The sequence below is a fragment of the Salmo salar genome, chromosome ssa18, assembly GCF_905237065.1.
Source record: "Salmo salar chromosome ssa18, Ssal_v3.1, whole genome shotgun sequence".
Taxonomy (NCBI): Eukaryota; Metazoa; Chordata; class Actinopteri; order Salmoniformes; family Salmonidae; genus Salmo; species Salmo salar.
The window spans coordinates 44,698,263-44,713,161 of NC_059459.1; the positions used below are offsets into that span (position 1 = coordinate 44,698,263).

Genomic DNA, 14,899 nt, shown 5'->3' on the forward strand with positions numbered 1-14,899 from the left:
GACAACAACCCCACCTAATTTACACTGTGTCATTCACAGGACAACAACCCCACCTCATTTACACTGTTTCATTCACAGGACAATAACCCCACCTCATTTACACTGTTTTCATTCACAGGACAACAACCCCACCTCATTTACACTGTTTCATTCACAGGACAATAACCCCACCTAATGTACACTATTTCATACACAGGACAATAACCCCACCTCATTTACACTGTTTCATTCACAGGACAACAAACCCCACCTCATTTACACTGTGTCATTCACAGGACAATAACCCCACCTCATTTACACTGTTTCATTCACAGGACAATAACCCCACCTCATTTACACTGTTTCATTCACAGGACAATAACTCCACCTCATTTACACTGTTTCATTCACAGGACAATAACCCCACCTCATTTACACTGTTTCATTCACAGGATCATAACCCCACCTCATTTACACTGTTTCATTCACAGGACAATAACCCCACCTCATTTACACTGTTTCATTCACAGGACAATAACCCCACCTCATTTACACTGTTTCATACACAGGACAACAACCCCACCTCATTTACACTGTTTCATTCACAGGACAACAACCCCACCTCATTTACACTGTTTCATTCACAGGACAACAACCCCACCTCATTTTCACTGTTTCATTCACAGGACAACAACCCCACCTCATTTACACTGTTTCATTCACAGGACAACAACCCCACCTCATTTACAGTCTTTCATTCACAGGACAATAACCCCACCTCATTTACACTGTTTCATTCACAGGACAACAACCCCACCTCATTTACACTGTTTCATTCACAGGACAACAACCCCACCTCATTTACACTGTTTCATTCACAGGACAATAACCCCACCTAATGTACACTATTTCATACACAGGACAATAACCCCTGTCTGTCTGTCTGTCTGTCTGTCTGTCTGTCTGTCTGTCTGTCTGTCTGTCTGTCTGTCTGTCTGTCTGTCTGTCTGTCTGTCTGTCTGTCTGTCTGTCTGTCTGTCTGTCTGTCTGTCTGTCTGTCTGTCTGTCTGTCTGTAGGTGGTGGGTCTGTACCGTCTGTGTGGTTCAGCTGCAGTGAAGAAGGAACTGAGAGATGCGTTTGAGAGGGACAGCGCTGCTGTCAGCCTGAACGAAGACCTCTATCCTGACATCAACGTCATCACAGGTCAGTCCCCCTATCCCCCTACACCAGTCTCTATCCTGACATCAACGTCATCACAGGTCAGTCCCCCTATCCTTCTACACCAGTCTCTATCCTGACATCAACGTCATCACAGGTCAGTCCCCCTATCCCCCTACACCAGTCTCTATCCTGACATCAACGTCATCACAGGTCAGTCCCCCTATCCCCCTACACCAGTCTCTATCCTGACATCAACGTCATCACAGGTCAGTCCCCCTATCCCCCCTACACCAGTCTCTATCCTGACATCAACGTCATCACAGGTCAGTCCCCCTATCCCCCTACACCAGTCTCTATCAGTATCAACGTCATCACAGGTCAGTCCCCTATCCCCTACACCAGTCTCTATCCTGGCATCAACGTCATCACAGGTCAGTCCCCCTATCCCCTACACCAGTCTCTATCTGACATCAACGTCATCACAGGTCAGTCCCCCTATCCCCCTACACCAGTCTCTATCCTGACATCAACGTCATCACAGGTCAGTCCCCCTATCCCCCTACACCAGTCTCTATCAGTATCAACGTCATCACAGGTCAGTCCCCCTATCCCCCTACACCAGTCTCTATCCTGACATCAACGTCATCACAGGTCAGTCCCCCTATCCCCCTACACCAGTCTCTATCCTGACATCAACGTCATCACAGGTCAGTCCCCCTATCCCCCTACACCAGTCTCTATCCGTACATCAACGTCATCACAGGTCAGTCCCCCTATCCCCCTACACCAGTCTCTATCCTGACATCAACGTCATCACAGGTCAGTCCCCCTATCCCCCTACACCAGTCTCTATCAGTCATCAACGTCATCACAGGTCAGTCCCCCTATCCCCCTACACCAGTCTCTATCCTGACATCAACGTCATCACAGGTCAGTCCCCCTATCCCCCTACACCAGTCTCTATCAGCATCAACGTCATCACAGGTCAGTCCCCCTATCCCCCTACACCAGTCTCTATCCTGACATCAACGTCATCACAGGTCAGTCCCCCTATCCCCCTACACCAGTCTCTATCCTGACATCAACGTCATCACAGGTCAGTCCCCCTATCCCCCTACACCAGTCTCTATCCAGTATCAACGTCATCACAGGTCAGTCCCCCTATCCCCTACACCAGTCTCTATCCTGACATCAACGTCATCACAGGTCAGTCCCCCTATCCCCCTACACCAGTCTCTATCCTGACATCAACGTCATCACAGGTCAGTCCCCCTATCCCCCTACACCAGTCTCTATCCTGACATCAACGTCATCACAGGTCAGTCCCCCTATCCCCCCTACACCAGTCTCTATCCTGACATCAACGTCATCACAGGTCAGTCCCCCTATCCCCCTACACCAGTCTCTATCCTGACATCAACGTCATCACAGGTCAGTCCCCCTATCCCCTACACCAGTCTCTATCAGTATCAACGTCATCACAGGTCAGTCCCCCTATCCCCCTACACCAGTCTCTATCATGACATCAACGTCATCACAGGTCAGTCCCCCTATCCCCCTACACCAGTCTCTATCCTGACATCAACGTCATCACAGGTCAGTCCCCCTATCCCCCTACACCAGTCTCTATCCTGACATCAACGTCATCACAGGTCAGTCCCCCTATCCCCCTACACCAGTCTCTATCCTGACATCAACGTCATCACAGGTCAGTCCCCTATCCCTCTACACCAGTCTCTATCAGTATCAACGTCATCACAGGTCAGTCCCCCTATCCCCCTACACCAGTCTCTATCCTGACATCAACGTCATCACAGGTCAGTCCCCCTATCCCCCTACACCAGTCTCTATCCGTCATCAACGTCATCACAGGTCAGTCCCCCTATCCCCCTACACCAGTCTCTATCCTGACATCAACGTCATCACAGGTCAGTCCCCTATCCCCCTACACCAGTCTCTATCCTGAGCATCAACGTCATCACAGGTCAGTCCCCCTATCCCCCTACACCAGTCTCTATCCTGACATCAACGTCATCACAGGTCAGTCCCCCTATCCCCCCTACACCAGTCTCTATCCTGACATCAACGTCATCACAGGTCAGTCCCCCTATCCCCTACACCAGTCTCTATCAGTATCAACGTCATCACAGGTCAGTCCCCCTATCCCCCTACACCAGTCTCTATCCTGACATCAACGTCATCACAGGTCAGTCCCCCTATCCCCCTACACCAGTCTCTATCCTGACATCAACGTCATCACAGGTCAGTCCCCTATCCCCCTACACCAGTCTCTATCCTGACATCATCGTCATCACAGGTCAGTCCCCTATCCCCCTACACCAGTCTCTATCAGCATCAACGTCATCACAGGTCAGTCCCCCTATCCCCCTACACCAGTCTCTATCCTGACATCAACGTCATCACAGGTCAGTCCCCCTATCCCCCTCTACACCAGTCTCTATCCTGACATCAACGTCATCACAGGTCAGTCCCCTATCCCCCTACACCAGTCTCTATCAGTATCAACGTCATCACAGGTCAGTCCCCCTATCCCCCTACACCAGTCTCTATCCTGACATCAACGTCATCACAGGTCAGTCCCCCTATCCCCCTACACCAGTCTCTATCCTGACATCAACGTCATCACAGGTCAGTCCCCCTATCCCCCTACACCAGTCTCTATCCGTATCAACGTCGTCACAGGTCAGTCCCCTATCCCCTACACCAGTCTCTATCCTGAGCATCAACGTCATCACAGGTCAGTCCCCCTATCCCCCTACACCAGTCTCTATCCTGACATCAACGTCATCACAGGTCAGTCCCCCTATCCCCCTACACCAGTCTCTATCCTCATCAACGTCATCACAGGTCAGTCCCCCTATCCCCCTACACCAGTCTCTATCCTGACATCAACGTCATCACAGGTCAGTCCCCTATCCCCCTACACCAGTCTCTATCAGTATCAACGTCATCACAGGTCAGTCCCCCTATCCCTCTACACCAGTCTCTATCCTGACATCAACGTCATCACAGGTCAGTCCCCCTATCCCCCTACACCAGTCTCTATCCTGACATCAACGTCATCACAGGTCAGTCCCCTATCCCCCTACACCAGTCTCTATCAGTATCAACGTCATCACAGGTCAGTCCCCCTATCCCCCTACACCCAGTCTCTATCCTGACATCAACGTCATCACAGGTCAGTCCCCCTATCCCCCCTACACCAGTCTCTATCCTGACATCAACGTCATCACAGGTCAGTCCCCCCTATCCCCCTACACCAGTCTCTATCCTGACATCAACGTCATCACAGGTCAGTCCCCTATCCCCCCTACACCAGTCTCTATCCTGACATCAACGTCATCACAGGTCAGTCCCCTATCCCCCTACACCAGTCTCTATCCGACATCAACGTCATCACAGGTCAGTCCCCCTATCCCCCTACACCAGTCTCTATCCTGACATCAACGTCATCACAGGTCAGTCCCCCTATCCCTCTACACCAGTCTCTATCCGTACATCAACGTCATCACAGGTCAGTCCCCTATCCCCCTACACCAGTCTCTATCTGGCATCAACGTCATCACAGGTCAGTCCCCCTATCCCCTACACCAGTCTCTATCCTGACATCATCGTCATCACAGGTCAGTCCCCCTATCCCCCTACACCAGTCTCTATCCTGACATCAACGTCATCACAGGTCAGTCCCCCTATCCCCCTACACCAGTCTCTATCAGTATCAACGTCATCACAGGTCAGTCCCCTATCCCCTACACCAGTCTCTATCCTGACATCAACGTCATCACAGGTCAGTCCCCCTATCCCCTACACCAGTCTCTATCCTGACATCAACGTCATCACGGGTCAGTCCCCCTATCCCCCTACACCAGTCTCTATCCTGACATCAACGTCATCACAGGTCAGTCCCCTATCCCCCTACACCAGTCTCTATCAGTATCAACGTCATCACAGGTCAGTCCCCCTATCCCCCTACACCAGTCTCTATCCTGACATCAACGTCATCACGGGTCAGTCCCCTATCCCCCTACACCAGTCTCTATCCTGACATCAACGTCATCACAGGTCAGTCCCCCTATCCCCCTACACCAGTCTCTATCTGAGCATCAACGTCATCACAGGTCAGTCCCCCTATCCCCCTACACCAGTCTCTATCCTGACATCAACGTCATCACAGGTCAGTCCCCTATCCCCCTACACCAGTCTCTATCCTGACATCAACGTCATCACAGGTCAGTCCCCCTATCCCCCTACACCAGTCTCTATCCTGACATCAACGTCATCACAGGTCAGTCCCCTATCCCACTACACCAGTCTCTATCCTGACATCAACGTCATCACAGGTCAGTCCCCCTATCCCCCTACACCAGTCTCTATCCTGACATCAACGTCATCACAGGTCAGTCCCCCTATCCCCCTACACCAGTCTCTATCCGTATCAACGTCATCACAGGTCAGTCCCCCATCCCCTACACCAGTCTCTATCCTGACATCAACGTCATCACAGGTCAGTCCCCCTATCCCCCTACACCAGTCTCTATCCTGACATCAACGTCATCACAGGTCAGTCCCCCTATCCCTCTACACCAGTCTCTATCCTAGTATCAACGTCATCACAGGTCAGTCCCCCTATCCCCTACACCAGTCTCTATCCTGACATCATCGTCATCACAGGTCAGTCCCCCTATCCCCCTACACCAGTCTCTATCAGTATCAACGTCGTCACAGGTCAGTCCCCCTATTCCCCCCTACACCAGTCTCTATCCTGAGCATCAACGTCATCACAGGTCAGTCCCCCTATCCCCCTACACCAGTCTCTATCCTGACATCAACGTCATCACAGGTCAGTCCCCCTATCCCCCTACACCAGTCTCTATCCTGGTATCAACGTCATCACAGGTCAGTCCCCCTATCCCCCTACACCAGTCTCTATCCTGACATCAACGTCATCACAGGTCAGTCCCCCTATCCCCCTACACCAGTCTCTATCCTGACATCAATTTCATCACAGGTCTGTCCCCTATCCCCCTACACCAGTCTCTATCCGTATCAACGTCATCACAGGTCAGTCCCCCTATCCCCCTACACCAGTCTTTATCCTGACATCAACGTCATCACAGGTCAGTCCCCCTATCCCCCTACACCAGTCTCTATCCTGACATCAACGTCATCACAGGTCAGTCCCCCTATCCCCCTACACCAGTCTCTATCAGTATCAACGTCATCACAGGTCAGTCCCCTATCCCCCCTACACCAGTCTCTATCCTGACATCAACGTCATCACAGGTCAGTCCCCCATCCCCCTACACCAGTCTCTATCCTGACATCAACGTCATCACAGGTCAGTCCCCCTATCCCCCTACACCAGTCTCTATCCTGACATCAACGTCATCACAGGTCAGTCCACCTATCCCCCTACACCAGTCTCTATCCGTACTCAACGTCATCACAGGTCAGTCCCCCATCCCCCTACACCAGTCTCTATCCTGACATCAACGTCATCACAGGTCAGTCCCCCTATCCCCCTACACCAGTCTCTATCCGTATCAACGTCATCACAGGTCAGTCCCCCTATCCCCCTACACCAGTCTCTATCCTGACATCAACGTCATCACAGGTCAGTCCCCTATCCCCCTACACCAGTCTCTATCCAGCATCAACGTCATCACAGGTCAGTCCCCCTATCCCCCTACACCAGTCTCTATCCTGAGCATCAACGTCATCACAGGTCAGTCCCCCTATCCCCCTATACACCAGTCTCTATCCTGACATCATCGTCATCACAGGTCAGTCCCCTATCCCCCTACACCAGTCTCTATCCGGCATCAACGTCATCACAGGTCAGTCCCCCTATCCCCCTACACCAGTCTCTATCCTGACATCAACGTCATCACAGGTCAGTCCCCCTATCCCCCTACACCAGTCTCTATCCTGACATCAACGTCATCACAGGTCAGTCCCCCTATCCCCCTACACCAGTCTCTATCCTGACATCAACGTCATCACAGGTCAGTCCCCCTATCCCCCTACACCAGTCTCTATCCTGACATCAACTTCATCACAGGTCAGTCCCCCTATCCCCCTACACCAGTCTCTATCAGTATCAACGTCATCACAGGTCAGTCCCCCTATCCCCCTACACCAGTCTCTATCCTGACATCAACGTCATCACAGGTCAGTCCCCCTATCCCCCCTACACCAGTCTCTATCCTGACATCAACGTCATCACAGGTCAGTCCCCCTATCCCCCCTACACCAGTCTCTATCCGTGACATCAACGTCATCACAGGTCAGTCCCCCTATCCCCCTACACCAGTCTCTATCCTGACATCAACGTCATCACAGGTCAGTCCCCCTATCCCCCCTACACCAGTCTCTATCCTGACATCAACGTCATCACAGGTCAGTCCCCCTATCCCCCTACACCAGTCTCTATCCTGACATCAACGTCATCACAGGTCAGTCCCCCTATCCCCCTACACCAGTCTCTATCCTGACATCAACGTCATCACAGGTCAGTCCCCCTATCCCCCTACACCAGTCTCTATCAGTATCAACGTCATCACAGGTCAGTCCCCCTATCCCTCTACACCAGTCTCTATCCTGACATCAACGTCATCACAGGTCAGTCCCCCTATCCCCCTACACCAGTCTCTATCCTGACATCAACGTCATCACAGGTCAGTCCCCCTATCCCCCTACACCAGTCTCTATCCGTATCAACGTCATCACAGGTCAGTCCCCCTATCCCCCTACACCAGTCTCTATCCTGACATCAACGTCATCACAGGTCAGTCCCCCTATCCCCCTACACCAGTCTCTATCCTGACATCAACGTCATCACAGGTCAGTCCCCCTATCCCCCTACACCAGTCTCTATCCTGACATCAACGTCATCACAGGTCAGTCCCCCTATCCCCCTACACCAGTCTCTATCAGTATCAACGTCATCACAGGACAGTCCCCCTATCCCCCTACACCAGTCTCTATCCTGACATCAACGTCATCACAGGTCAGTCCCCCTATCCCCCTACACCAGTCTCTATCCTAGCATCAACGTCATCACAGGTCAGTCCCCCTATCCCCCTACACCAGTCTCTATCCTGACATCAACGTCATCACAGGTCAGTCCCCCTATCCCCTACACCAGTCTCTATCCTGACATCAACGTCATCACAGGTCAGTCCCCCTATCCCCTACACCAGTCTCTATCAGCATCAACGTCATCACAGGTCAGTCCCCCTATCCCCCTACACCAGTCTCTATCCTGACATCAACGTCATCACAGGTCAGTCCCCCTATCCCCCTACACCAGTCTCTATCCTGACATCAACGTCATCACAGGTCAGTCCCCTATCCCCCTACACCAGTCTCTATCCTGACATCAACGTCATCACAGGTCAGTCCCCCTATCCCCTACACCAGTCTCTATCCTGACATCAACGTCATCACAGGTCAGTCCCCTATCCCCCTACACCAGTCTCTATCCGTATCAACGTCATCACAGGTCAGTCCCCCTATCCCTCTACACCAGTCTCTATCCTGACATCAACGTCATCACAGGTCAGTCCCCCTATCCCCCTACACCAGTCTCTATCCTGACATCAACGTCATCACAGGTCAGTCCCCCTATCCCCCCTACACCAGTCTCTATCCGTATCAACGTCATCACAGGTCAGTCCCCCTATCCCCCTACACCAGTCTCTATCCTGACATCAACGTCATCACAGGTCAGTCCCCCTATCCCCCTACACCAGTCTCTATCCTGACATCAACGTCATCACAGGTCAGTCCCCCTATCCCCCTACACCAGTCTCTATCCTGACATCAACGTCATCACAGGTCAGTCCCCTATCCCCTACACCAGTCTCTATCCTGGCATCAACGTCATCACAGGTCAGTCCCCCTATCCCCCTACACCAGTCTCTATCCTGACATCAACGTCATCACAGGTCAGTCCCCCTATCCCCCTACACCAGTCTCTATCAGTATCAACGTCATCACAGGTCAGTCCCCCTATCCCCTACACCAGTCTCTATCCTGACATCAACGTCATCACAGGTCAGCCCCCTATCCCCCTACACCAGTCTCTATCCTGACATCAACGTCATCACAGGTCAGTCCCCCTATCCCCCTACACCAGTCTCTATCCGTATCAACGTCATCACAGGTCAGTCCCCCTATCCCCCTACACCAGTCTCTATCAGTATCAACGTCATCACAGGTCAGTCCCCCCATCCCCCTACACCAGTCTCTATCCTGACATCAACGTCATCACAGGTCAGTCCCCCTATCCCCCTACACCAGTCTCTATCCTGACATCAACGTCATCACAGGTCAGTCCCCCTATCCCCCTACACCAGTCTCTATCCTGACATCAACGTCATCACAGGTCAGTCCCCTATCCCCCTACACCAGTCTCTATCCTGACATCAACGTCATCACAGGTCAGTCCCCCTATCCCCTACACCAGTCTCTATCCTGACATCAACGTCATCACAGGTCGGTCCCCTATCCCCCTACACCAGTCTCTATCCTGACATCAACGTCATCACAGGTCAGTCCCCCTATCCCCCTACACCAGTCTCTATCCTGACATCAACGTCATCACAGGTCAGTCCCCCTATCCCCCTACACCAGTCTCTATCCTGACATCAACGTCATCACAGGTCAGTCCCCTATCCCCCTACACCAGTCTCTATCCGTATCAACGTCATCACAGGTCAGTCCCCCTATCCCCCTACACCAGTCTCTATCCTGACATCAACGTCATCACAGGTCAGTCCCCCTATCCCCCTACACCAGTCTCTATCCTGACATCAACGTCATCACAGGTCAGTCCCCCTATCCCCCTACACCAGTCTCTATCTGTATCAACGTCATCACAGGTCAGTCGCCCTATCCCCCTACACCAGTCTCTATCCTGACATCAACGTCATCACAGGTCAGTCCCGCCATCCCCCTACACCAGTCTCTATCCTGACATCAACGTCATCACAGGTCAGTCCCCCTATCCCCCTACACCAGTCTCTATCCTGACATCAACGTCATCACAGGTCAGTCCCCCTATCCCCCTACACCAGTCTCTATCCTGACATCAACTTCATCACAGGTCAGTCCCCTATCCCCCTACACCAGTCTCTATCAGTATCAACGTCATCACAGGTCAGTCCCCCTATCCCCCTACACCCGGTCTCTATCCTGACATCAACGTCATCACAGGTCAGTCCCCCTATCCCCCTACACCAGTCTCTATCCTGACATCAACGTCATCACAGGTCAGTCCCCTATCCCCCTACACCAGTCTCTATCAGTATCAACGTCATCACAGGTCAGTCCCCCTATCCCCCTACACCAGTCTCTATCCTGACATCAACGTCATCACAGGTCAGTCCCCCTATCCCCCTACACCAGTCTCTATCCTGACATCAACGTCATCACAGGTCAGTCCCCCTATCCCCCTACACCAGTCTCTATCCTGACATCAACGTCATCACAGGTCAGTCCCCCTATCCCCCTACACCAGTCTCTATCAGTATCAACGTCATCACAGGTCAGTCCCCCATCCCCCCTACACCAGTCTCTATCCTGACATCAACGTCATCACAGGTCAGTCCCCCTATCCCCCTACACCAGTCTCTATCCGTATCAACGTCATCACAGGTCAGTCCCCTATCCCTCTACACCAGTCTCTATCCTGACATCAACGTCATCACAGGTCAGTCCCCTATCCCCCTACACCAGTCTCTATCCTGAGCATCAACGTCATCACAGGTCAGTCCCCCTATCCCCTACACCAGTCTCTATCTGACATCAACGTCATCACAGGTCAGTCCCCCTATCCCCCTATACCAGTCTCTATCCTGACATCATCGTCATCACAGGTCAGTCCCCTATCCCCCTACACCAGTCTCTATCAGCATCAACGTCATCACAGGTCAGTCCCCCTATCCCCCTACACCAGTCTCTATCCTGACATCAACGTCATCACAGGTCAGTCCCCTATCCCACTACACCAGTCTCTATCCTGACATCAACGTCATCACAGGTCAGCCCCCTATCCCCCTACACCAGTCTCTATCCTGACATCAACGTCATCACAGGTCAGTCCCCCTATCCCACTACACCAGTCTCTATCCTGACATCAATTTCATCACAGGTCTGTCCCCTATCCCCCTACAGCAGTCTCTATCAGTATCAACGTCATCACAGGTCAGTCCCCCTATCCCTCTACACCAGTCTTTATCCTGACATCAACGTCATCACAGGTCAGTCCCCCTATCCCCCTACACCAGTCTCTATCCTGACATCAACGTCATCACAGGTCAGTCCCCCTATCCCCCTACACCAGTCTCTATCCGTATCAACGTCATCACAGGTCAGTCCCCTATCCCCCTACACCAGTCTCTATCCTGACATCAACGTCATCACAGGTCAGTCCCCCCATCCCCCTACACCAGTCTCTATCCTGACATCAACGTCATCACAGGTCAGTCCCCCTATCCCCCTACACCAGTCTCTATCCTGACATCAACGTCATCACAGGTCAGTCCACCTATCACCCTACACCAGTCTCTATCAGTATCAACGTCATCACAGGTCAGTCCCCCCATCCCCCTACACCAGTCTCTATCCTGACATCAACGTCATCACAGGTCAGTCCCCCTATCCCCCTACACCAGTCTCTATCAGTATCAACGTCATCACAGGTCAGTCCCCCTATCCCTCTACACCAGTCTCTATCCTCACATCAACGTCATCACAGGTCAGCCCCCTATCCCCCTACACCAGTCTCTATCCTGACATCAACGTCATCACAGGTCAGTCCCCCTATTCCCCCTACACCAGTCTCTATCAGTATCAACGTCATCACAGGTCAGTCCCCCCATCCCCCTACACCAGTCTCTATCCTGACATCAACGTCATCACAGGTCAGTCCCCCCATCCCCCTACACCAGTCTCTATCCTGACATCAACGTCATCACAGGTCAGTCCCCCTATCCTTCTACACCAGTCTCTATCAGTATCAACGTCATCACAGGTCAGTCCCCCTATCCCCCTACACCAGTCTCTATCCTGACATCATCGTCATCACAGGTCAGTCCCCCTATCCCCCTACACCAGTCTCTATCCGTATCAACGTCATCACAGGTCAGTCCCCCTATCCCTCTACACCAGTCTCTATCCTGACATCAACGTCATCACGGGTCAGTCCCCCTATCCCCCTACACCAGTCTCTATCCAGCATCAACGTCATCACAGGTCAGTCCCCCTATCCCCCTACACCAGTCTCTATCCTGACATCATCGTCATCACAGGTCAGTCCCCCTATCCCCCTACACCAGTCTCTATCCTGACATCAACGTCATCACAGGTCAGTCCCCCTATCTCTCTACACCAGTCTCTATCAGTATCAACGTCATCACAGGTCAGTCCCCCTATCCCCCTACACCAGTCTATCCTGACATCAACGTCATCACAGGTCAGTCCCCCTATCCCCCTACACCAGTCTCTATCCTGACATCAACGTCATCACAGGTCAGTCCCCCTATCCCTCTACACCAGTCTCTATCCTGACATCAACGTCATCACAGGTCAGTCCCCTATCCCCCTACACCAGTCTCTATCAGCATCAACGTCATCACAGGTCAGTCCCCCTATCCCCCTACACCAGTCTCTATCCTGACATCATCGTCATCACAGGTTAGTCCCCCTATCCCCCTACACCAGTCTCTATCCTGACATCAACGTCATCACAGGTCAGTCCCCCTATCTCTCTACACCAGTCTCTATCAGTATCAACGTCATCACAGGTCAGTCCCCCTATCCCCCTACACCAGTCTATCCTGACATCAACGTCATCACAGGTCAGTCCCCCTATCCCCCTACACCAGTCTCTATCCTGACATCAACGTCATCACAGGTCAGTCCCCCTATCCCCCTACACCAGTCTCTATCAGTATCAACGTCGTCACAGGTCAGTCCCCCTATTCCCCCCTACACCAGTCTCTATCCGAGCATCAACGTCATCACAGGTCAGTCCCCTATCCCCTACACCAGTCTCTATCCTGACATCAACGTCATCACAGGTCAGTCCCCCTATCCCTCTACACCAGTCTCTATCAGTATCAACGTCATCACAGGTCAGTCCCCCTATCCCCCTACACCAGTCTCTATCCTGACATCAACGTCATCACAGGTCAGTCCCCCTATCCCCCTACACCAGTCTCTATCCTGACATCAATTTCATCACAGGTCAGTCCCCTATCCCCCTACAGCAGTCTCTATCAGTATCAACGTCATCACAGGTCAGTCCCCCTATCCCTCTACACCAGTCTTTATCCTGACATCAACGTCATCACAGGTCAGTCCCCCTATCCCCCTACACCAGTCTCTATCCTGACATCAACGTCATCACAGGTCAGTCCCCCTATCCCCCTACACCAGTCTCTATCAGTATCAACGTCATCACAGGTCAGTCCCCCTATCCCCCTACACCAGTCTCTATCCTGACATCAACGTCATCACAGGTCAGTCCCCCTATCCCCCTACACCAGTCTCTATCCTGACATCAACGTCATCACAGGTCAGTCCCCCATCCCCCCTACACCAGTCTCTATCCTGACATCAACGTCATCACAGGTCAGTCCCCCTATCCCCCTACACCAGTCTCTATCCTGACATCAACGTCATCACAGGTCAGTCCACCTATCACCCTACACCAGTCTCTATCAGTATCAACGTCATCACAGGTCAGTCCCCCATCCCCCTACACCAGTCTCTATCCTGACATCAACGTCATCACAGGTCAGTCCCCCTATCCTTCTACACCAGTCTCTATCAGTATCAACGTCATCACAGGTCAGTCCCCCTATCCCCCTACACCAGTCTCTATCAGCATCAACGTCATCACAGGTCAGTCCCCCTATCCCCTACACCAGTCTCTATCCTGACATCATCGTCATCACAGGTTAGTCCCCCTATCCCCCTACACCAGTCTCTATCCTGACATCAACGTCATCACAGGTCAGTCCCCTATCCCTCTACACCAGTCTCTATCAGTATCAACGTCATCACAGGTCAGTCCCCTATCCCCCTACACCAGTCTCTATCCTGACATCAACGTCATCACAGGTCAGTCCCCTATCTCTCTACACCAGTCTCTATCAGTATCAACGTCATCACAGGTCAGTCCCCCTATCCCCCTACACCAGTCTCTATCCTGACATCAACGTCATCACAGGTCAGTCCCCCTATCCCCCTACACCAGTCTCTATCCTGACATCAACGTCATCACAGGTCAGTCCCCCTATCCCTCTACACCAGTCTCTATCCTGACATCAACGTCATCACGGGTCAGTCCCCTATCCCCCTACACCAGTCTCTATCAGCATCAACGTCATCACAGGTCAGTCCCCTATCCCCTACACCAGTCTCTATCCTGACATCATCGTCATCACAGGTCAGTCCCCCTATCCCCCTACACCAGTCTCTATCCTGACATCAACGTCATCACAGGTCAGTCCCCTATCCCTCTACACCAGTCTCTATCAGTATCAACGTCATCACAGGTCAGTCCCCCTATCCCCCTACACCAGTCTCTCCTGACATCAACGTCATCACAGGTCAGTCCCCCTATCCCCCTACACCAGTCTCTATCCTGACATCAACGTCATCACAGGTCAGTCCCCCTATCCCCCTACACCAGTCTCTATCCGTATCAACGTCGTCACAGGTCAG

At 52.3% G+C, this 14,899-nt stretch overlaps 1 protein-coding gene across 1 annotated transcript in view; it reads left to right on the top strand.

Moving 5' to 3' along the window:
• Positions 1–14,899, top strand: part of LOC106577370 (rho GTPase-activating protein SYDE1) — a 140,045-nt gene that overhangs the window by 36,935 nt on the left and 88,211 nt on the right. The window contains exon 7 of the mRNA XM_045700568.1: positions 1,057–1,183. Coding sequence (XP_045556524.1) covers positions 1,057–1,183 — 127 coding nt within the window. The remainder of the gene's footprint in view (positions 1–1,056; positions 1,184–14,899) is intronic.